Below are 25516 nucleotides of genomic sequence, written 5' to 3' on the forward strand. Positions count from 1 at the left end.
CGGCCCCGCCCCGGCCCCGCCTCCGGGAAAAGGCACCCCGGTTGGGGAGCGCTCTATATACACACGCGCAAATATATACAAACACCTTTCTCACCCGCCTGGGTACGTTTGATCGTTTGTTTTTTTTTTCTCCCCCCTCCCCCAAGCGTTTATCAGCTTTTTTTCCCCCTAAAACAAAACCCGGCTGCACAGAGCTCGCGGTTTGGGGCACCCGAAGTCTCCCCTCCYGGCGCCTGGGGTAGCAGAGCCGGTGTGGGAGGCAAAGGGAGCGGGGAGGGTCTGGAGCAGAACAAGACGCGGGGCCCCCAGGCCCTCGCGGCCCCGGGCCGAGCCACGGCCATTTCCCCGCCAGCTTCTTCCAGCCTGACTCACGCGTGCGCCCAGGAGCGGCCGACTTCAGCCGCCGCCTCCTCTTCCTCCCGCCGCAGGCCCCCGCGCTGCGGAGGGCTTCCCGCCTCCCGCGGGCCCCTCGGCTACGAAGAGGGGCCGACGGCCCTCGTCGTGCCGGCAGCGGCGAAGGCCCCGTTGGGCGGCGCGTGCGGAGCGGGCCGGCTCGGGAGGAAGGTGGGAAGGTCGCGGAAAGCCAACGGGTCCAAAGAGCCGAGCGTACAAGAGCTTYATCACGGCAATTGGTGGATTTTACCTTAGCTCAGGAATAGGAAGAGCGTTGTAAGAGCTGCTGCCGGGCTGGTAAACTCTGCTCCTTTCCCGCTGTAAATACAGAGCTGTCCGTGGAGCAGAGAAGTAACCTCGCGTGAAACCCTGCACCCGAGCCAAGTTTCATGCACGGCCTGTTTGTCTTCACGAGGCAGAAATCGAACTAAACGCAGAATCAGCGACGCAGAGCCACAGCGCGGTCCCGGCTCTGCCGCRACACCCGGCGCCCGCTGCGGGAGAGCGGCCGGGCTCGTTCCCCGACCGCYGCCAGGCCACGCTGCGGGGCGGTAAAACGCACGTTTTCCCCTCTTTTATCAAGTGTGCAACCTTAGCATCAAAACAACAAAACCTGGCTGCAGGCTTCGCTACGGGGAAGGGTTTGGCAAGAGGAGCCGAGGCAGGAGGGCCGGCCGGGCAGCAGTGGCTCAGCATCGCCAAAACCAGCGCTCTGGTCAGTCCTAAACCGGAGAGCAGATTTTGCTCTCTTTTGAGCAAATGTGCACCCCGAGACACCAAGAGGACCTCGCATGGGAGAGGATCACGTAGGCAGCTACGACGATGGACCTGCCCATCCAGTAGTGGCCAYGCTCCAAGTTATGCTAGATCTCTCACGCGACGGTGCTCGGCTTTCCACACAGTAGAAGGTGGAGCGTGTCAGGTTTGAAATCCAAACATGAAAGCATTAATTCTTCCAACTTCTAAGCAAACTTAAAATAGGATATACTGCCACCTTCTCTGTACTGGAGCATATCACCCTATAGCCGAAGAAAATTCAGATAAATTACCTATCAGAAAGCCCACAACTCAACCCCGCCACTTGACATGCTGAACAATTTCTATTATTCAAAGCTTTATATAAGCTTTGCACATAATGCAAATTAAGCCCATTCTTGGGAAGAGACACAATAATACAGTTTTGCTTTTCATGATCTGTTAGCAGCTTAATAAAGTGGAGGCTCCTGCTAGAGCACCCCGTTAGCACATGCYGTGCGCCTAACAACTCCAACAGAAGCCACAAACCTACCACAAAAAAAACCACTGCATTAATTAGCCAGAGTAAGCCCAAGAAGTCATATATGAAGTTTGTGGTGGTTTGTCACCTTCTGGCTTAGTTTTAAGGAAGACTGAACTCCATGTTTGTTTTTTAATAGAACGTAGGACACCAAACTTCTTAGAAACGCAGAATAACTGAGGTGGGAAGTGAGCTCAAGAGGTCTCTAGTCCAACCTCCTGCTCAAGGCACTGCTCAGGGTCCAGGCTGGCCTGGAAAGCCTCTGAGGATGGAGGCTGCATGACATGCTCCAGTGCTTGGCTGTCCTCACACTGAAAGAGTTTCTCCTTAGTCCCAGCCTGAATTTCCGAATAGCTTGTGTGGCTTATCTTCCCTGGCACCCCTCGGTAGTCACTGGAGAAGTAGTTTCCTCTGGGGAACATTTTCTGCATGAGCTTCTTCTCTCAACCAGGACCTGCCCAAGAGTAGTCTCCTAACCCATGGTCCCTCACGGTCCAATTCACGTTTCTCTCAGCAGCAGCCACTTGCTCTGCCCTGCTCAGTGCCTCGTCCATCTACACTGAATTGTATCGGATAATTTATCTGGCTTAAAAATAACTGGGAGAGAGACAGAGGGATACAYGGCTCGAGCCAGCATTTCCAATACGAGAAACAAATTCAGGGGCCAGCAGCACAGCTCAATGCAAGAATTTAAGGATTAGGTTTAGAAAACAAAATGAAAGAAAATCCCCTAATCTCTACTACAGAACGATGCACTTGCGAGAGCAGGTAAGAGCCTGCAAAGACAACAGAATTACTACCTGAAATTAAATCCATGAGCATATTAGAAAGGAGACAAATTCAGGTATTTCTGTTTTACCCTTTAAATCGCTCATTTAACTAGAAATTAGCCTTTTATAAAGTAACACTACACAACTGGCCTTGTACTATTACAGACGATCCCTTTCCGCTTAATCTAGATACAAYTTACAAGCCACTGCACAACGGCACATGAAGTCTTGGTGCTTCCGTTACAGCGTGCGTCACACAACTAGCCCGGCCGTCCAAGACGAAGCACCTGCTTCTAACGTCCCGCTCTGCTCTCGGCCTCGCCAGCATCCATACGCGCCCGCGGGAGGGCCGTTCAGCGTCCGAGCCCGCTCGTACTCTTCCTCCAGATGTCTTCGGGCTAAGCATTAACCACGCTCGTCTATTACTGCGACGGTTAACCTCGCAGGATGCACTAATTGATTAAAGTGTTCATTAAAATTTGAAAGAAAAGTTCCTCGATTTGTCAAATCACACTTAACATACTAAACTATTACTTGCCTGGGTTAAAAAAACAAGAAGGCTATGTGACATCTATAGATACTATGAATCGTATTCTAATGACTGGCATTTTGTGCTTCATTTCTGAAATAGGAAAGCTACTACTATGAAAAAGGAACAGTTTTGCCCTCGTTTGCCTGTGACCTCCTGCTACGCGGAGGCTACAGACAACCCTGCCATCAATACGGTGGCCTTTGGAGAGCCACGAGGCTCTGCTGTAAAGGCTCTTCTGCCTGTGCAGAGAAGGGTCTTGGTTTGCCTGCAGGGAACGTAGGCTTCCGACTTCACAGGAGTCGACCAGAACATACCTACGTCATTACATCAAGTAGCACAAAGCTACGTGTCCCTCCGCAAGCCCTCTGGATTTCCCCTTCTCCCCCCAAAAACTAAGTAATTCCTTAAGAATTATGTAGATAAATATAACCTGTCAGAGATTCCCAAAGAGCAAGATCAGCTGAAGTTATTTAGGTCTGCAGGGTTGCAAACAATGAACATCCTTGGGTCAACGCATGCAAGTCTTCACCTCTGCAAGAGGAAGAACGTTGCCTGTGCTGTTAGGACAAGTGATCATTCATTCAAGTAGCCTAGAGGAGTGGACAACCCCACAGCTAAGCACTGTTTAACAAAGTACTGATCATGCATTATAATTTTTCTATTAAGAGACCTTAGAAAACAAACTTTCTTAGACCATGKGCACGAAACAGTTCTAGGCCTTAAATCTGATAAAGATTGTTCCATTTCCCAATTACATTGGTCACTACTGCAATTTTTACTTTCCTGAGGGGGTGAAGGTGTGAAGAGCGGTGAGCAGCGCTGGCCAGCTCAACGCGTACCCTTCTGCAAGCCACAATATACACAGAATGTAAACACACAGATTAGTGCTGCTCATACTTCAGACCACTGCCAAACCCAGTTTCTCATAAACTATTATCCACCCTTTCCCCTCAAAGTTTTAATTGGGATAACCACATAAAAATATTGATTTGCAGGTCACTTACCATATCATCATGGATCAGTCTACCATAGGAATTGTCCAGAGCCCAGCGGAACAAAACAAAAAGAAAACCCTCCTCTTCCCCTTTAAAAATAAGCCCCATTCCTCCTCTAATACAAGCAAGAGCAGATCTTACTTTCCTTTGCAAACAAGGCAGTGTGTGAACAGGTAGTATCTGAGGCTAACATGCTACAGTATAGCAATGGTCRCATCCACACTTAATACACCTTATGCGGAGGCTGCAAAAGTCACAAAAGGAACAGGAAAAACACTCACAGCRGTCAAATATTTCTGGTTTTATATTCAGTCTTTGCAAATCAAAGATGTCCTACTTTTACTATTCATTCAAGGCAAAAGTCTACACAAGCATGTCAAAAGCAGTAATTGAAAAACAGTAAACACAAGTCTTGAAAATACGTTTAATGTCTAATCTTATACAAAAGTGACAGCATTTTCAAAAAAATATCAAATCCTGTATTTATAGCTTCTCACTATCATACAGCAATATTTTGTTTCATCTAAAGAAAATACAGCAGCAGGTGATAATCTATACTTTAAAGATGTGATTGCTTGTATTTCATATTGTAAACAAATGCGGTATGTCAATCTCAAAGCACAAGTCAAAACAAACTTCTCAGCAGTTTAACTCAAATGATGCATAGAAATGTACAAATTCCATTGCAAAAGCTTCAGGCCAGAAGTTGCTCACACTTGACATAACATGTGATAAAGTTACTACACGGTATATAGTGACAACTTGAGTTTTTACACAATAGATTAACAGGTATAACCTTTTCACTGCTATGCAAAGAACTTTGCTCACAAAAACAAAGGGGTTATGAAACAGTTTTCATGACCTCAAGAAATACAAATATACATTGAAAAAACATCCCATATATACTGAATTTTAGCCTAACTGTTCCAGTAATAAATCCTGCCTATTTCAGGAAGAACCTAGAAGTCTAGTTACTTATTTTTTTTTTTAACAAATCCCCTTTCCAAAATTCATTATTTGCCATGTTCACTCTATCCTTTTCTACCTCTTCCCATTCCCTGCAAAGACGATYACCAGTGCAATTTCAAACCCGAGTGCGGCTACTGCATGATCCATTCATTTGAAATAAATGTTTTTCCATTACACTGATTTATCAACTAAGGCTGCAGGTATCACAAAGCACTTGAGCAGACGTGGTCAGCGGTCTATCACGTTTAYTTTTATCGGTCTTGCCAAGATCTAAGCCGAGTCTGTTGTTTGGGAGGAGGGGAGCTTGTTTAAGGTTAATGAAGACTTCTACACGTTTTTTCAGGTTCTCATTTCTAGGGGCACAGATGCTAGAATTTAAGCTGAGATGTTAAGTATTTTTTGTTCAGCTCTGCTATTGTCTTCCTAATACAAAAAGAGTACCTTTGCTATTAGTTTTCACTACAATAGATTAAAACAGCCACAGCTAAGCTGAACTGCTTTCTGCTGCAAAACGTTGCAGGATTTTGCCATAAAGGCTAAGACAAGCATCATCACCAGGTCACCCCACTTGTTCTAAGTCTGTTAYGTGCACGCAGGAAGCCATGATAAGGTATGGGAAGAGAATTAACTTGCTTTCACAGTTCCATGATACAAAGACTCCTTAATGAGCTACCATGTTAAGTGAAATTTCTTTCTATTTCTACCTACAGAGACTGTTAGGATATCCTCAGCTGAGGATAAAATAAGCTTTCCATGGCCAAAGTCTAGCTATGAAGTACCACAAAAAATTCCAGAGCTCCTCACTGACACATAGGTATATGTCTCGGTAATGCTAAACTAGCATTGCAATAAACCCCTGACATGCTCTTTGCACAGATATGGCAAGAATATGAAAACTTACTGCAGTGCCCCTTCAGAAGAGGGACAGCTACACAGCAGTGCACAGGCTTCTACACATTCAGTTACTCCCAAATTGGACTTACTCAGTGAGGTACGCAGACACCTAGCTGAGAACAGAGGACTTCTCCACACTACCGTATCCAGCGGAGACCCAACGAGACTGGCTCGTTCTCAACCGTGGCAATAACGACAATACAAAGGATCTCTGTAGCCAACAGAGCTAAATGCAAATACCAAACACTGCGGGGAAGGGAACTAACAGACTTTTCTTCTTCTTTTTTTAAAGCTCTTTTGAGCTCAAGTTCAGTTTCCAGGGACTCTGAAAGTCTGCAGAGTTTACACAACCCAGCAGCAAAGTCAAATTTGCAATGACTAGAATCCAGGTGAGAAATAGGGAAGTACCTTACTTAAGTGGGAATCAGTTTCTCTTTACATAGACCAAGCCAAACTTCCAACCACCACAGAATGAGAACTCGCAAAATTATGTCCTCATTTGCATGCATAAAACTCACATTTGTTGATTCAAAGTTAACTGCACATCCAGGTATTTTATTTGCACATAAATGCCTGTTTGTGAATGCGAACAGTGTGCAGACAAGTCAGACCAAGTATTTCAACGCGCATCTTCTCTGCTGTAGTCCCAGACTGAGCAATTGTTTTGAGTATATACAAAATGCTGAGAAAACCTTCAAGTTCATATACTCCGTCTCTTTAGTTTGAATTACTGTAGCATGTTCAGAAAATTACATTTCTTGACAAGAATCTCGAAATACACTTTTTACTGACATTTTAGAATAACCTGAAAATAGACAAAATATGACTATCCATCCATTCAGCGACCAGCACAAGTCTGGCAACAAAACTTAAAGCATTCATGGAAATTTAAGAATTAACAATTTGTATGTTCTTGAGCCTGATTTTTTGTTTGTTTTAAATAATCCTTACTTGGCAATTCCCATTTTCCAAGTAGAATACTTGCCAAAGTAAGAACCACAGGTTTGAGCTGCTTTTCTGCTCCTCATAATTCACTTTATTAAATCAAACAATTATGCCAGCATATGAGCAAGATAAATTTATACAAATTGCTCCTTCATACCTCAAATGCACATACAAGAGGCAAGTGTTCTTCATAGCCCCAAACATTACTGAAACAAAAATTGTAAAAATCTCTAAGTAGTGGATGAAGGTGGAAAGCTACAGTACTTTGTTGCCCAGAATGTATTCAACGGTAAGGCTGCAAGAGACAATAATTCACAGTCAATATCATGTTTACGCAAAGCAGTTAATTCACAATTATAAACACCCCTAATTAAAGCTAATTCATCTTTACAATGTGTTATTCCCTTCCTATGCCCTAGAAAGGAACCCTCTCATATCGCAGAGATGAGAATACTTTCTATTTTCTATTTCAGAAATTACGAGAATTTCCTTCCCACCTCTCTCTCCTCTTTTTTTTTTTTTTTTTTGCCTTTCAGAAGTGGCTTTCAAACTAGTGGGAGGCTGCTATCGTGTGATGCTTGGACACACTCACACTTGATCATTCTGGTATACCTAAGCATTTAAGTAGAAAGTTTCCTATCATACCACTGACTACACAAATAAGACAGATATGCTGAAGTCCTTACCTGCTTCARTAGGTTTTATGCTACTGATTTTCCACATTCAAATGCTAACATTTTAGAAAAACTTGAGACAAATTAAATACTCACATGGGGACCACCAGGCATTGATGGAGCACCAGCAGGACCAGATGGCACTTGAAAAGGATTAGGGGGCGTAGGATATAGTCCTGGAGCTGGATATGATCCTGTGGGTGGAGGAAATGGACCTGGTGGTGAAGGTCCCCATGTTCCAGGTGGGACTGTACCCCATGGTACTGTTGGTGCAGCCCCTGGAGTCTGGGTAGGAGTGGAATATGGCCCTGGGGGTGGATATGGCATGCTAGGTGCAGGATACTGCCCTCCCATTGTTGGTCCCCATGCTCCAGAGGGCATGGATCCCCATGGCCCAACAGGAGCAGGAGGTGCAGCTGGCTCTGTTGGACCACCATAAGGTCTTGGAAGCTCTGGAAAGGGCATATTTGGTGGAGGATATTGCCCTGGTGGGACAGGACCTGGCACAGTTGGGGGTGGATATGGACCACCAGGAGGAGGGCAAGAGGGTCCAGTAGGAGGAGGAGGAAATGGAGCAGGCGGTCCAGGGGGCATTGAAGGATACATTCCTGTGGGTGGAGGTCCAAACGGCACACTGGAAGCAGAGGTGTTTGGCGGCAATCCAGATGGCCCAGTAGGAGCGCTCGGGTTGTTCCAAGGATTCGAAGCTGGCCAACCCTGTGGTGGCTGACCAGGCTGTTGACCAGGTTTTGTACTGCTCACTTTAGAGGTTTTAGCAGGTGACTGATCAGGTAAAGCATCTGCCAACTAGAAGACAAAGTATCAGTGAGAAAGTAAGCTGCCTACCGGACTCACCAGCTGCACATATTCATCCATTGCATATATGTTACCATTACTGAGATGAGAGGAAAAAACCCTAATCATTACCGCACAGAAAGATGATTACACTCATTTTTGTGCAGCTTCTATCATTAGAATAGAAGAGACTCTGATGTGCTACAGTTACCAAGCCAAAGACAAGAGGTGACCTACCACATAGCTGTAAGAAATTTCAGTACAAATCCAAAAAGAAAAGACTTATAAGTTTCCGTTATAGCTATTTTGATACTATTAAAATACAACTCCTATGCTCTGTTAATATTATAGCAGAAAAGAACCCACAGGGCTCCTAGCAGCTTCATATACACAGCCTACAGATTGTTACATCTACCCCAAAACAAAATATCACAACCCCACCAGCAAGAGAATAACCTCTCAGCTTTAAGCTCTGCTTCTTGAAAAAGTGTATCAACTTTTAGAATGAAATAACACAACTAGCTGATCTTCAGGAAAGAAAAATTATACTCACCGAGAAATCATCAGTTCCAGACATTTTGCTGAAAAATAAGGTAAAATAAAGTGAAATTCACTGAAAATAATTTATTTCACACAAGCACTCCTAAGACAAATTCTACATTTGTTTCATTCAAACCATAACAAATGTCTAACTGGTGGCACCTCTCAGCAACGACTGTTTTAATGATTCAGGCCCATACAGATACGGACTACTTGAATACCTTCCTTTTGATACAGGTCTCACAAAAAGGCAAAATTCAGCCTTTGCCTGTCTCACCTTGAACAGGACCAATGAACAATGTAAATGGGTCACAAAGCAAAGACCAAAAAAAAAAATTTTTTTTTCCCCAATTACTCCTACCAAGTAGGTAGCCTACACTGACAGTGATACCTCTAAAGAATTCAACGTCTTCCCCAAACTGGCGCTCAGGAAAGTTAAGGCAGTCTGCTTGCAGGTGAAGCTAATACACCTAAGATAAAACATGGTTAAACCCCCATGCAGATGCTCTTTCAGAAGAAAGAGCGCCATGGCTTGCTGAAGCTCCAYTCTCCAAGGGATTTAAACACACATTGAAGATGGCAGATACTCTTACACACYTTTACTTGCACTGACTTCAGCTAGCTGACCTGAACTCTGAGTGCAGACATAGCCAAGATCTTATTAATGAGCACTTTATTTCTAATCACTCAACACTTAAATGTTCAAAATAGGGACTAAAGAGCCAGGTGCTATCTTTTCATGAAGACAAGTACCACATCCATGCTACTTGGACCCTTCCAAAGCTTCGGCAGGATGAAAATTGATTGGCCTTGCCAGTCTGTATCAGCCACATAAAAGAGTGGTATCACTAACCTGAAGTTACAGAGTCACTAAGGAGCAGACTGACAACGAATACTGACCAAAGATGAAGAACTCTCAAAAGGATGACCAAGAGATAGTGAAATAACTGCAGATGCCCCCGTGCAGTCASAAAATTTTTTAGGGGAGGCAGCAGGAGATTACTATGAACATAAGAGGAGAAAGAAATGTAAAATGTAAGTCAAGAACACAAACACTACGGCCCAGCTGAACCCAAGAAAAACCACCCTTCTCAATAGTTTAAGGAGRGGGAAGACTACTTTCAACCAACTGGGAAAAACAAGAACATGACACCTAATATTCGCTTGCCCTAATATTCAAGCTACACTAAGTTCAGCAACTTCCTAAGCCGCAGGCGGCTTCTGGGTATATAATAACTCTCAATCAATTTCCTTCCCACAAACATGTCTTGTTTTCCTCTTGCACTCATATCCTTTGAGGAGGAACTCCACAGGGCTGTTACTTGCTACACCAAAACAGCAGCTCCTTTTTTTTGCTCTAAATCAAGATCTTACTAGTTTCATTGGATGCTCCTTTGTTCTTACATTTGAGGAAGACAGTCAGCCTACTCTTTTCCATCTGCCTAAGCCACTCATTATTCAGTAGATTTTTACCATATTATCTTTAAAGTTGCATCTTCGTCAGGCTGAGATTAGCTTACTTCATTGCCCCTTGTGCAGACACTATTCTCATCGCTTCTCTTTGTGACTTCTCCAACTCTACTAAATCTTTCAAGATGAAAGGACAATGAAAGAGCTACACAGAAAATTCAAGATGTGAGAGAACTACGGATTTATACAGTTTCATAATTATGTTCTGGTTTCTCCTCTATTTCCTTTCTAATACTTCTTAATGTTTGATCTGCTTTTTGATCGCTGCTGAACTGACTTTTGTGGAAATATTTCATTCCTTAGTATAAGGGTCAGCCTATCATTTTATATATGAAATTATATGTATCACTTTGCATGTATCTACTCTGAATTACATCACATTTATCTACACTGAATTATATCTGATATTTTATTACCTAATCYGTACTTTCCTGAGTGGCTTCTTATCAGCAAGACATTGCACATCTATCTCACTTACGCAGTTATTTATGACCATACTGAATAGCCCTGATCCCTTTGGAAATCCAYTGAATTTCCAAAACTGTACTTAACTTCAATGAACCTTTTAAGAAATACCTATCTACTCCCAAAGGTCAAACAAAATTACTGCTATGACAGAGCTCAATGCACGAAATCAAAGGTTTGTTAAAGCTCCCTCATCAGCTTGTAACAGCAGTAGTTCCTTCAAATAAGCACAGATATCTGAGTCTTTGTGCTTCGGTTCAGATCAATGGTCATTTGTTTGGAGTTGAGAAAGCAACCAGTGCTTCTATCACTAAGAGCTCCGCAGGAGACATCTACCAGGGGAAAAAAAAAGCCCAAATTTCTCTTCAACAGACGATCACTTATGTGAAAACAGTTCATTAGTTTCTGAAATGAACAGTTAAGTCTGTGCTTTTTAGTGGCAYTGTAGTTCAATTCACTTATACAAACACAGAAGCTATTTGATATAAACCACAAAATGTAGGAATCATTAATACAGAGAGACAATTAGAAAAAAATTTACATAAATATGCACATAGATTTATTCACATGCAAAAAAATGGTTAGCAAAAAGCAAAACCAAAACARGCAAATAGAATCACTCTTTCTTTATGCAGATGGAGATGAAAAGAAGGCACAGGTAAGACCAACTGAAAAAACAGGCCTAGAGGAGACTGAAAAAAGCCCATAGAAGTTAAAACATATGCTGCAAGGAAGAGAAAAAAAAAAGGAGACAAACCTAAAGGAGAGCTCAGAAAAAATCCCATGATCTATCACAGAAGTGACAGAGCAGTAAATCCAGCTCAAAGTGGTGGATAACACAGTTCAAACAGGCCTGCTTACAAAATATCGACAGATATTTGTCAAKAGATAAGTTCAAAATATTTCTTTGCCATGAAAATTATGGCAACAATTCCGTTGTATGACAATATTGGGAAAAAAGTGTAGCTAAGCATAGCCTGTAATGAGGTTTAGTTCCTTTTTAATTTGGCAAGCAGACTAAAGCAACATTTGGCATAACTGAGTCAACGCCAAGCATGTCAAGGATCCTCTTGCAGACAGGATGGCCTACTTCGAGGACATTTTTTACCATACATTTAACCTACGTACTGCCACCTTCATAAGAAAATTTAATGTACTGTTAGACACATTAAGGCACCAGAAGAATTTGTATTTAAATGTAAAATCCATATGCCATTCAAGTTGCTAAGCACTGATATACAGAATTTCAACCAAAACCCTGTAAAAACGTTGCACACAAGAAAATTGTCCAGGCATTTACAYGTTCACAGACTCACTGGGGATACTATCAAAGATCTCCAAACAACTCTAAAGCCCCCCAGTCATGCAAAGGCTCAAAAAAAAAAAAAAATCCACAGGACAATGCAGTCAATGGTGTGTTGATTTTTTTAATTTATTTTTTTTTAAGAGAAGGCTAAGTAAATATAAATGGATTTTCATTTTCCTGTATACTCTTCTTGGAGAGCATCATAAAAGCACTAATGTGTGCAGAGAAAAGCCAGTTCACGTAACTGACTTTTGCCACCCTATATTGCTACATCCAAGTTCTATTTCAAATTATTCTTTCCTGGAGATTAGAGGTGGCAGTGGTGAAGAGGGGTGAGTAGAAGAAGGGCGCAGAAGTTTTCAGCAGGGAATTGAAAGATTACAGAACTGACAGCATTAAAACTGAAGTCCTGCTTCTATCCACTTTGCTGCAAGATAAGATTTCCTTTGTTTTCTGAAGGCCGCCGCCCCTGGAAACATCCTCTGCTTTCCAGAAGCACCACGCCTGCCAGGTCTGGATCAGCTGTTCAGGGCCACCATTTTAGCCACCTCTGAGRACACATATGGCCAGAGAAGTCAAGCTGAAGTGAGAGAAAGAGAGACGGCCAATGTTTTTGAAGAAAACACCTAGGAGCAAGATCTCTCRTGCATTATCCTGAAGAGTGATGAGAGGGCTAATCCACAGACTTCTCCTGCACCTACCCAGAACCAATATATAGCACAATCTTCAGACAAGAGTCCATGGACTCCTGGATACCTGGGAACTACTCCTGAGAATTAACTAATAACAGGTAGCTAAGACAGGCAAGCCTGTTGGGATCCACACTGCAGAAAGGCTGAGAAGCCCTGCTAGACAGAACTGAGAATCTCCCAGCCTACCACCAGCATTCATGGAGTTGCCATTCACAGTGAAATACACGGTGATTTCTAGAGAGGTCTGTGAAAATCCTGTTTCTGGAAGCGTGGTGCTACATGCAGCAGGCTAAATCCTTCCATTTCCAAAATTAAACAGTTCAATGCTTTAAGCTGTGAGTTCTTTTCTGATCATGTCCAACCCAATGAAAACTGATGAATGTAGTAACATTTTTTCCCATGCTCATACCCTCCCTGGCTTTTATCCATCATCAAACTCTAGCAACCACAGTTGCTAGAATGAACGAAAACTCCTCCCCTCTCCCAATACCCAAAACTAAGTATCAATTGCTTTCACAGTTTTTTGAATTGCATGACATTTTTTGAACACTTGATGTCCCAGATTTAGTTCCTGTCTGCAAGATCATCTTTCAAACAAAAAAATGCTTTCTAAATGCAACAGCTCTGCTGATACAAGCTGCATTTCCACTGGGTGGCATGCCTCTATCAGAAAAAAACGTTCTTTTGTCACTGTAATATGACTAATTCCATACCAGCATAACCTCATCTACAACAAGATTTCTGCCCACATAAATATAACTACCAGCATAGCTATACTGATAAAATGGAAAAGAGACCAAGTCTTTGACAGCTTCTAAATGTTTTCCAAAATATGCAAATTCCTGCAGCTTCTATCCTCAGTCATTAAGCACCAACATGTTTCAGCTGTCCTTCCCCATCTTTAATGCCTTCTTGGAAGCCAGGTTTATACACCTGTGCACTACATGATCATTTAGTCCGACCTGCATAGTCATTCATCTGGAGAACAAACATGACTGATACACAAATGGGAAATAAAAAGCAATCATTAGATTATTAGTAGCTATTTTAGACATGATGATCTTTTTGCCCCTTCACATGCCTTCTTTGATTCAAAGGAGGGTAGGAGTAGGATTGAGTTTTCAGATTATTTTCACAACAAACTTAATTAAGAATGACAACACAAAGTGATTCGTGTCAGTCCATTCGCTACAGATTATCAACCACAAGAAAAATAACTCCTCAAAGCAGAGGTCTTGAATGGTTAAGAGCTGCAAAATTTAAAGTCAGAAGGAATTATAATCTGTTTCAGTTTTCCACGTATGACAAGCCACTCAGTTTCACAGCTACCTCCCCACCAACATTGGAACTAATCACTTCAGATGGGCCATCTGTCTGTGATGTAGTGACCCRAAACTGTGAAATGTGTATCACTTCCGAGGTTGCCTGCTTGTCCACCAGCTGTGGTACAAAAACCAGTGGAGACCAGTGAGTTTCTACCAGCAAAGATTACTCCTGTCCACACCACTCCCACACTACAAGTCTTGTAAAGAAACACATAGCTCACAATAGCAGCCCACAATAATTAAGACCTATCCTCCATATAATTGCATCTAAACTTCCTTTGAAGCCAGAGACCCTTTGCATGTTATCYGCATTTTTAAAAGTGTGCCTTACTTCTAATTTCTAGCTTTAGCTTCCAGTTATCTTCAGAAGCCTTCCTGAACTAGCTGTAAGAGCTGTTTAAAGAATAGCTATATTGTCCTCCAACAAAAAAGTTATATACTAAGCAATTAAAGCTTCAGTTGTTTTTGTATTGTTTGGGATTTTTTTTTTTTTGACAAACCAGGCAGACTGACCCTGAGGGCAACTATTCCACATCCTCTCCAACCGTGCCTTTTAAAGGCATAACAGCATCAAAATTGCATGCCAGATTCTGGCCCTAGTCTCAACAATGACAAACAAGAACAGGCACCTTTCTGCTTCTTTACAGAGCTTCTTTTCCAAAATAACAGTTTTCCAGGCTGCACCTTTCCATCTTGATTTGGCACTTTGTTTGATCGAACTTAAGGCTTTCTAGGATTGGCCTGGTATTTACCACACATCTTGGCATCATCCACAGTTCTTGGAATTGTAGCCTTATAGCTTTTTTTCTTTTTAAGCTGCAGCAACCTTTGTTCTCACATTCACTGACAATAAGGTTGAATAGCATCGTGGAAAACAGCATCAATCTGGGGATCTACTAGAAACAATGAGTTCTGTCTCACAGGTGAAACCTGTCAGTTAAATAGTTCTCTCATCACACAAGATGTTCTTCAGTACAGCACATYGTTACCTTTATCAGCAAGTCAGCTACCTTAAAAGCTTACATATACTGCATTTCATAAAATAAGAGTGCCATGAATGATGGAAACAGACTTGCCCAAGATTTTCTCCAGCAAGGAAGGACCTTGGAGGTAAACAGTCATTTACATCATGCACACAGGTTCAGATAGTCGTTTATAGATAGCAGAAACAAGAATTAGCACCATATTTCACCCAGTGACGACACATCAACACCACCATTACACAGAGTGAACCAGAAACCGCTTCAGGCGCATCTGTTCTCCCAGCCCCGCACAACCGCAAAGCCCCGGCGGCCGCCAGGAGCCACGGCACCCCGCGAGAAAGGAGAGCCGCTGCCGCGAAGCCCTTTCCCCCCGGCCGCCCCCTCCCCGCGCCGCCGGGCAGGGCCCGGGGCCCGGCGGGAGGCGCCGCCGCTACCTGCGAGGGACGGACCGAGGGAGGAGCGCGGCGGGGACGCAGGCCCGSAGCAGCCGGCCCGGCAGCAGCACCGCCACCCCGACGCCCAGGCGGAAGCGGAACTGCGTCACGCACCCCGCTGCCCAACCCGCACCCGTCCTCCTCCTCCTTCCCCCTCCCCCTTACCGGAAGGTCACGCCTGCCTTTAGCCCCACCCCCCCCGGGGCGTCACCGCCCCCTCCCCGCCCACATCGCTGCGGGTCACGTGACGGCGCCCCCTCCGCCCCCCCCCTCCCCGCCTCGGCGAGGCGCCGCGGTCACGTGGCGCCTTCCCGCCGCCCCGCGGCGACCCCTAGCGAACGGGAACCGTTAGCGCTGAGGGGAGCGGCCCCGCCCCGCCCCAACGGCCGCCGCCCCAACGGCCGCCGCKGCGGCCTCCSCCCSACATCCCGGCTCTGCCTCAGAATAGCGGGAATCGGGGAGAAAAAGCTCACGAAACGGACTCCTGCCTCCCGCCAGGGGGCTTCCAGGCAGAGCCGAGGGACTCTGACCTGCCCGCGCCCTGATTTCCCCCTCCTGCGAGCTCGCAGTCAGCGTCTAACGTTGTTCAGAGTTAGGTGGCGGAGCCTACCCAGAACGTCCGGTTGTAGCGTCCAGCGCTGGCTCTCGAAGGACCGTTTGCGCACCTGAAAACTTGGCAGGTTTTCCTGGCTTCCTGATAAAAGATGCCACCTCTCCCTCCCGCCCATTCCTCTCTGCCACMCTTTGACCGTGTGGTAACGACGACTAGATAATATACTGTGATACGCTGCGTAAATCATACTGCCTAAAAATTTTGCTTCGGAGCCAGTCCCGTGATGGTGTAAGAACCCGGTTAACCCACYCAGAGTATGATTAAATCCTGTGGAAAAATTGGACTGACTTCACAGCTCTTTTGCAATCGCCTCGCCAAGCGCCCGGCCAGCAYAGCAGTCGCTGTTGGTCCTTGTAGAAACATCACTGCCAGCTTGGCCTCGCTCGGAAAAATAAGCAAATCACAGCGAAATCCATCTCATGCCCATGCTGGGCGGCTGCCGCGGGGCCCCCAGCTGCCGTCGAACCGTGGTGGCAGCAGGCACCCCCAGAGCTGCTGCTTCCTGCACAGTCCAGTCGTTAGAAGTTTTAATTAACGAGCGCACACGTGGCTAAGGTGGGTTGCAATGCCTGTCCTCACCTATCAAGCGGGGACGTCAGCAGTGCTTTTAATCAACAACCTTGCCAGCCATCCTTGCTGTTAAGACCGTCTGATGTGTAATAAGCATGTCCCCCTTTTCTGCCGAAATGGAAAAGGTTGTGCACTTCTGTGCGAACATTCGTTGGTGTACACAGCTTTCTGCTTGCAAATGTGCCTCTTTCTCTGCATGCACGTGTACGCCAAAGATTGTGAAAAAGAGCCACAAATGAAACTCCACATCGCTCACACGCAGTTGATCCAGTTGATGCGAGCCGCAGCACTTGGGGGTCCTTTCACCTGGCCCTGGCCACACGCTGTTGGCAAACGCTTCTTGTTCATTCTTAATGTGTAATGGAAAAAAAAAGAGTTGAAATCACAAATTTAGAGCTGATGTGCAGCTCTCAAGGAAGCCAATGGAAACCGCATGGAATCCACGTGGCTCCCAGTTAGTAAGGGGCATTACTTTCCATGCCTCCGTTACAGGACCTGCGATGGTGTTCTTTAAATTATTCAGAAAGGCAGTTACATGCAATAATAAACAAGGCGGTTGTTTATCACAAGTCCGCACTGCAAGATATTGTAAGTATATGCAACTTTTGTTTTTCTTTAGAGTCATGTAAATATTTGGGTTGGAGAGGACCTCTGGTCCAATCAACTGTTCAGAAGAGGGCTATCTTTGAACCTTGTCCGGTTGAATTTTGAGTATATCCAAAGATGGAGATTGCACAACATCTCTGGACGAGCAGCCCAGTACTTCAATACTATCGCTCTGAAGCATTTATTCCTTCTATCTAGTCAGACTTCCCTGCTGCAACTGGTGACTGTTGCTGCCTGTGCTTTTGCTGTGTCCTGCTGCTTTATAACACCCTCTAGTAGCTGGAAACAGCAATTAGATCCATTCTCCCCTTCTCTTCCCCTAGCTAGAAAAACAAACTCCTAAACCTCTTTTTGTCTGTCATGTGCTCATGTCAGTGGCCCTCCTCTGAGTTCCCTGCAGTTTGTTGACATTTCTCCTGTCTTTTAATGGCAAAATTGGCTATAATTAYCTGCTTTAGCCTTTCTGAATCTGGGAGGAAAAGACCAATAGCCAATACTTAAAGAAAGCTTTGAATTACTTATTTTGAGCACTATCATGACCATACATGAATACATTGTTGCAGGATATGCCTTCATGTTTGCTGGGAATACAGGAGCAATATAGTTCGTATTTTTCCTATTGGATTTTCAATTATATATAATTTTATTTCAGTTCCTGACTTCCCAACAAGTCAGGTTTAGTGCTTTTCAGGGATAATAATAGAGATCTTGAGATGTGAGATGAGAGTCCGGAAACTTTGTCATACGCAGAAGGCTGTGCATACCACAAACAAGATATGCAGGGAAACAATAACAGTATGTTTTTTGTATCTCCTGCTTTTGTATCAGCTGGTCAGAATGAAGAAATCCAAAACATAGCAGAGGCATCCCTTTTATAAAGGAATAGGAATTAACCCAGAAAAAAGAAAAAATAGTTTTAAAATATTTAACAAAATTCAAGTTATGAAATGCAAAATCAGTTTTAATTAAGGAAACGTCAGCCTTTGATGGTGGGCTAGACCAGTAAGATGTCAGATATTAAGCTAAAGTTACAATGTGGTTTCTTACTGGGTTACTCCACTTCATTTTTATATTCATGCTTCACTGTGCACTGTGAACATCATGCACTCTGAAGAATTAGCTGAGCCACCCTGAAGCTAGATTTTAAAGGATACCAGATGGTATGTTCAATGCATGTGGTAAGCTTTTATATGCTTTTTCCCTATGGCCAATCACCGACTGGTAATTTATTTCAAAACCCTCATAAAATAAATCACTTTGAAGATGACGCTGTCTCTAGTTAGTAAGTGCTGTTTGTAAAGGCAGAGGCTTGTTTCCATGAAGATAAAATCATAAAACTGGTTCGAAGTGCATTGGGATCGCAAGTGCACRCTATTGAGAAGATGAGATACACTAGATTTATCTGTTAAGGAAGCTTTGCTATCTGCTTGTTGTGCAATTATGAACAGGTGAACTGTTATTAAAGATAGTTTGGCAGTCACTTGGATACTAACACAGGTTTTTCTCTGACAAGGAGTGATTTTTTTTTCAACAGTGGTGGATATGTAGAGCCTTGTTTATGTGTCAAGCTACTGCATGAGTTTGTTTTCAGATTTTTGAGCTAGTGATTATATTTGTAAGCAGTAACGATAGCTTTTTTTTCAATTTTTGTTGTTTCCTACAACAAAAATTCTTTTGTTGTTTCCAAATAAGTATTAGAAAATTCCTCCCTGTGTGACACCAATGAAACCTCTCTGGACCTGTTCTTGCCATCTTCCATTTCCAAAAAGGAATTTTTAAAAAAGTACAAGAAATCAAAGCAAGACTAGAAAAGAAATTTAGCAAAGGATTTTCACTCTTATATAAACACCCTACTTCATCCCTTTGAGTTGCCTCTAGCTCTTGTCACTTCATTCTCCTGCACACAACACCGTACAGCACTGGTAGTCGTCGGTTCTTGGGATGATGTAATACAACTGGGATGATGTAATATGGCACTGGTAGCCAGGGGACTTTAGGCATCTTTGCTCCTAAGTGTGTGTCCTCCCAAAGAAGTGCCCACCTTCTCCCAAAGTCCCGAAGAGAGACCTGCAGTTCTTCTGCCTTCCTTAGGGATCTGAACTTTTATCAATCCTCCTTCTACTCTTCTCTTCCCTCTTCCTCCGCCTGTCCAGACAATCGCAGACTTTGGTTCCTGGGCTAGTGTTGGAGTCCTCACAGTCTCTCAATTAGTTTTGTGATATTTGCTGTTTGGCTTACAGCCACAGCTCCTACTGTCAGATGATAATACAAAATTACTAAGGCTTGTCCGCTCATCGGACTACTACCTTCTGCTGCTCTTTCATGTGGGTGCTAACAATACAGAGAACAAACTAGAGACAATCAAAGAAGACTTCAAGGCCTTGGGCATGGTGGTCAAGGGTCTGGGAGCCCAGGTGGTCTTCTCATCGGTCCTGCCGATTAGGGGGAGGCATGGGAGGAGGAGTAGGAAGATTTTCCAAATCAACAAYGGGCTACGCCGCTGGTGTTGGCAACAGGGTTTTTGATTCTATGACCATGGAACATGTTTTGAAGATCAACAACTGGTGGGAAGAGATGGGATTCACCTCACCAAGTGGAGCACATTTGCCCTTGCAAACAGGTTGGCCAGCCTAGTAAAGAAGGCTTTAAACTAGGTAGGAGGAGGGAGGGGGGGTGTCATAGAGACAGGGTAGACAACAAAACACAAGTTGGGTTGGGGGGCCTCCAACAGGTGCATGCAGCTGGGGATGTGCGTTTGTGACATGGTGTGGGGGACCCCCATACACCCTTCCTGGGRAACCTGCAGGCATGACCACCTCTTTGAAATGCCTGTACACCAATGCACACAGCATGGGGATCAAACAGGAGGAGCTGGAGATCTGTGTGCGATCGCAGGGCCATGATCTCATTGCAGTCACGGAGACATGGTGGGATAGCTCACATGACTGGAATGCTGCCACGGATGGCTGTGTGCTTTTTAGGAGAGACAGGCCAGGAAGGCAAGGTGGTGGAGTTGCTCTATGTGAGAGAGCAACTGGAATGCATCGAGCTCTGCCTAGGGGTGGAGGAGGAGGAGGCAGTTGAGAGGTTATGGGTAAAGATCAAAGGGCAGGCTAACATGGGGGACACTGTTGTGGGTGTCTACTACAGGCCACCTGACCAGGAAGAGAAGGTTGATGAGGCCTTTTATAGACAGCTGGAGGTAGCCTCACGATCACAGGCCCTGATTCTCATGGGGGACTTCAACCACCCTGACATCTGCTGGAAGGACTACAGAGCAAGGACTACACAGCAAGGCACAAGCAGTCCAGGAGGCTCCTGCAATGCATTGATGATAACTTCGTCTCACAAATGGTGGAGGAGCCTACGAGGAAGGGTGTCCTGCTGGATCTTGACCTTACCAACAGAGATGGACTGGTTAGAGATGTGAAGGTTGGAGGTAGCCTTGGCTGCAGTGACCATGAGATGGTGGAGTTCAGGATCCTGCAAGAAAGAAGTAAGGCAACAAGCAGGATTGCAACCCTGGGCTTCATGAGAGYGGACTTTGGGCTCTTCAGAGACCTAACTGGTGGAATCTCATGGATTAAGGCCTAGAAGGAAGGGGAGTCCAGGAGAGCTGGCTAGTATTCAGGCATCACTTCCTCCAAGCTCAGGAGTGGTGCATCCCTATGAGTAAGAAATGCAGCATAAGGGGCAGGAGACCTGCCTGGGTGAGCAAGGAGCTCTTGGCCAAATTCAGATGGAAGAAGAAAATACACAGAATGTGGAAAACGGGACAGGCTACTTGGGAGAATTATAGGAATGTAGTCAGAGTATGTAGAGATGCTGCAAGGAAGGCTAAGGCCCAGCTGGAATTGARTCTTGCAAGGGATGTCAAGGACAACAGGAAGAGCTTCTTCAAATACATCAGCAGCAAGAGGAGGACTAGGGAAAATGTGGGCCCGCTACTGAATGGGGCAGGGGCCCTGGTGACAAGGGATACAGAGAAGGCAGAATTGCTGAATGCCTTCTTTGCTTCAGTCCTCACTGCTAAGGGCAGCCCCCATGAATCCCAGAGCCTGGATGTGATGGAGAGAGTCTGGAGAAGGGAAGACTTTCCTTTGGTTGAGGAGGAAAGGATTAGAGACCTTCTGGGCAGGCTAGACATCCACAAATCCATGGGCCCAGATGGAATGCACCCATGGGTACTGAGAGAGCTGGTGGATGTTGTTGCCAGGCCACTCTCCATCATCTTTGAAAAGTCATGGAGAACTGGAGAGGTGCCTGAGGACTAGAAAAAGGCCAATATCACTCCYGTCTTCAAGAAGGGCAAGAAGGAGGACCCAGGCAACTATAGACCGGTCAGCCTCACCTCCATCCCTGGTAAGGTGATGGAACAGCTCATTCTGGATGTGGTCTCGAGACATATGGGGGAAAAGGAGGTGATCAGGAGTAGCCAGCATGGATGCACCAAGGGGAAATCCTGCTTAACCAATCTGATAGCCTCATCTGATGGAGTGACTGGCTGGGTAGAAGAGGGGAGAGCAGTGGACGTTGTGTACCTTGACTTCAGCAAGGCTTTTGACACTGTCTTCCATAACATCCTCCTACATAAGGTCAGGAAGTGTGGGTTAGGTGAGGGGACAGTGAGGTGGATTGAGAACTGGCTGAAAGGCAGAGATCAGAGGGTTGGCATCAGTGGCGTGGAGTCTAGTTGGAGGCCTGTGGCTAGCGGAGTTCCCCAGGGCTCAGTACTGRGTCCCATCCTGTTCAACTTTTTCATCAATGACCTGGATGAGGGGGYAGAGTGCCTCCTCAGCAAGTTTGCTGATGACACCAAGCTGGGAGGAGTGGCTGACACACCWGAGGGCTGTGCTGCCATTCAGAGAGACCTGGACAGGCTGGAGAGCTGGGCGGAGAGGAACCTCCTGAGGTTCAACAAGGGCAAGTGCAGAGTCCTGCACCTAGGGAGAAATAACCCTAGGCACCAGTACAAGCTGGGGACTGACCTTGTGGAGAGCAGCTCTGCAGAGAAGGACCTGGGAGTGCTGGTGGATGACAGATTGACCATGAGCCAGCAATGTGCCCTYGTGGCCARGAARGCCAATGGTCTCCTGGGGTGCATTAGGAAGAGTGTTGCCAGCAGGTCGAGGGGGTTGATCCTGCCCCTCTCCTCAGCCCTGGGGAGGCCTCATCTCGAGTACTGTGTCCAGTTGTGGGCTCCCCAGTAGAAGAGAGATGTGGAGCTACTGGAGAGAGTCCAGCGTAGGGCTATGAAGGTGGTCAGAGGTCTGGAGCACCTGCCCTGTGAGGAACAGCTGTGAGAGCTGGGCCTSTTCAGCCTGGGGAAGAGCAGACTGAGGGGGGATCTTATCAATGTGTATAAGTACCTGAAGGGAGAGTGTCAAGGGGACGGGGCCAAACTCTTTTCAGTTGTCCCATGTGACAGGACAAGAGGCAATGGGCACAAACTGAAGCACAGGAAGTTCCGCCTGACCGTGGGAGGGAATTTCTTCACTGTGAGAGTGAYGGAGCRCTGGCACAGGCTGCCCAGAGAGGTTGTGGAGTCTCCTTCTCTGGAGATCTTCAAGGCCCGCCTGGATGCAACCCTCTCTAACATGCTCTAGGTGATCCTGCTGAGCGGGGAGGTTGGACTAGATGATCTCCAGAGGTCCCTTCCAACCTTACTGATTCTATGATTCTATGAAATTATGGCTCTTAATTCTCTGAGAGACCATATTTTCAAGTGCTCACTGCTACCACAACAAGCTTGAAATTTTCTTTTTTTTTWAAAAATGCTCAAAAAACAAAAGGAAAATAAAAGTCCTCCCTCATTTTATTTTATTCCAGTCTTGCAATTATAAATAAAGCTTTTTTTGAGAAGGAGGAGGGAGAGGTAAGGAGTAACTGATTTTTAAAAGCTTTGGCCTAGCACTAAGGTTAGAGTCAACTTTTCCTACAACTTTGATTCTCTAATGAATATAGATACATGCACGTGTGCATACAYACACACACAAACACACATTCCTGGTGGAAAAGCCTAGAATAGTCATAGTAGGACAGATCCTAGTGTCCCATCTGACTTCGGGCAGCATCAACTACTTGAGAAGAACAGAAATATAGATTGTTCCTCTCCCTGCAAAGTCTCCTAGCCACTAGCAATTGGCAATCTGTGGTTTTCCTGGACGCGACATTACATCTCTATCATCTTCAATAGCTAGAAACCCCTAGAAGGCAAGACCAGTCCTATTTGAAGGTATCATGCTAAAGGAACCTTGCTAATTATTTCTATGGTCATATGAGCAGCTCGGAGAAGGAAGAATGTGCATGGATTGTTAAATCTCCATCAGTCATTTTTTCATCATTTCCCTGTGACTCCTTTGTGGTCATAGTGCAATGGACTAGAGAGAAAGGGATAAGAGATTTACCAGGAAAAATGCACATGATGGAGTTAGGAGAAAAAAGGCGGTGTAGAAAAAGGACTAAGGTTTTGAATCTTATCTTTTCCTACCCTGTTTAAGGCAGGAACTTGATGGCTGCAGCTGCATTGTCAGTTTGGAACTACCTAAAACCTCATCAAAGAACCAGAAATCTCATCTTCTGCGACTGCAATAAGATAAAATCTTGTCGTATCAGTTAATATTCACTTAGCATTTTGAGAAAATCTGTGGGAATAACACCCATGTCATTCTTCCTCCTCTTCAGCTTTCAGGCCCTGATTCAGCAAATAGTTTAAGTGCTTTGTTGAATTGGTGTCTTTTAGTTGCTAATGCCACGAGAATAAAGCAGTTTTCATGACCAGTATTAAGAATCCACTTCCTTCTTTGGGTCTTATTTTTCCATCAGCCTGCTGGAAGAGTACAGCCGGAAAACAGATTAGCCTGGGAAAGAATTCTTAACTAACAAACATACCACAAATACACTTCTTCAGTGATATTTCAGGTCAAATGCATTTGCCAAGTCAATAGTCACCAAAGTATGAATGATTCCTATAAATAAATAAGGCAGACTTAAATATTTTTAATGTCGGTCTGAGCTCCTTTAAAGTGGTACAATTAACCATTTCAGGTAAATTAATCATTTCAAGTAAGAGTCATTAAAAAAAGAAAACACACAAACATCTGAACATTTTAACCTTAGTTTTTTTCCTAGTCACATGCCTAGCAATGATAATAAATTAAGAAACTTCCATGAAAATATCTATTCTTTGGACTCTWGCGGCAATTAGTATAATGTTCAGAGTTCTCTTTTCTGAAAATAGGAAGAAATTATGCAGAGTAGTAGCTTTTTGAATACTAGAAAGTCTCCCTGGGGAAAATTACAGACATTTCAGTGATAAGTTATAAGAGAGATAATGGAAGGTTTGATGTAAGCCTGATCCAAAGTTTCCTCATTTGTTTCAGGGCTTTTTATATTAGGTTTGAGATGAGAAGGTATCAGCCCAGTTGAGTCTGAATGACAAGTTTGTCTTATAAATTATGCTGTATATTCCCACTGAAACAGGAGCTGAGGGCAAAGTGGGATAGCAAAAAGTTGTTAATCCAGCACTGGATTTTCTTCTTGAAAGTCAAACATCTGAACCACTAAATATGCTCCTCACCTTATGAGCAGTCTATACCACTTAATTCATATGCCTTGGTGTTCTCTACATTAATCTTCACCATTGTATTGATCTACTTCTCCAAAGATGTTAAAATTCTGCGGGAGGTGTCCAGTCATGGTATAGCAAAGCCAGGCTTTCATAGTTGCCTAGTGGTCCAGCAGGCTGGTTTGAAAGTTCAGAGAAAGCAAGTGTATCCCTCTAATCGCAAAAGCTCAGCACAGATTTGAATCCAGAGTCCTCGTCACAGCTAGACTGCTGTTTTCACTGCTAGACCGGAGTCTTATAGCTATGTGCTGTTTCTGTGAGCATTATACACTAGCACAGGTCTCTCTGCCTAGCGTGAGAGTTACTCCTCCCTGTAAGCGTTTGTAATATTGTCTGAAAAGACAAATGTAGAATTCCCAGGGTAAGCTTTTTTTCATGCTAAGGGGTGACAACAGCCTAATTAATTAGCAGAAATATTCCTAATATGCAATAATTTTAGAAAGGAAAGGAAATGACTATTGTGATAAAGTACATTGCAAAACATTCAGGGCTTGACTATAACAATATCACAGGAATGCAAGAACATAATTGCCTTGTTATTTTGTGCTCTCCAGGGCTGTGCCGGAGGCAGTTTAGTAGAATGGGCACATAAAAACTGCCTCCAGCAAACTCTGCTTGTTGCTGGAGTTGCCTGCTTTCCCA

At 44.5% G+C, this 25516-nt stretch overlaps 1 protein-coding gene across 2 annotated transcripts; it reads right to left on the reverse strand.

The window, feature by feature from the left end:
* Positions 1–4941: 4941 nt before the first annotated feature.
* Positions 4942–15558, reverse strand: MAPK1IP1L (mitogen-activated protein kinase 1 interacting protein 1 like). 2 transcript variants are annotated; one of them, XM_085315103.1, is made up of 4 exons: positions 15474–15558; positions 8797–8824; positions 7545–8255; positions 4942–7069 (listed from the first exon to the last, which is right to left on the reverse strand). In XM_085315103.1, the coding sequence occupies exons 2-4, from the start codon at positions 8818–8820 to the stop codon at positions 7058–7060; spliced, it is 747 nt and encodes a 248-aa protein (XP_085171229.1). In that variant the 5' UTR covers positions 8821–8824; positions 15474–15558; the 3' UTR covers positions 4942–7057. The 2 variants fall into 2 exon arrangements, with proteins under 2 accessions (XP_085171229.1, XP_085171228.1); XM_085315102.1 differs by having other exon boundaries at positions 15459–15558.
* Positions 15559–25516: the final 9958 nt, after the last annotated feature.

Source organism: Rhea americana, unplaced genomic scaffold, assembly GCF_003343005.1.
Source record: "Rhea americana isolate MKP2758 unplaced genomic scaffold, rheAme1 scaffold_42, whole genome shotgun sequence".
NCBI lineage: Eukaryota > Metazoa > Chordata > Aves > Rheiformes > Rheidae > Rhea > Rhea americana.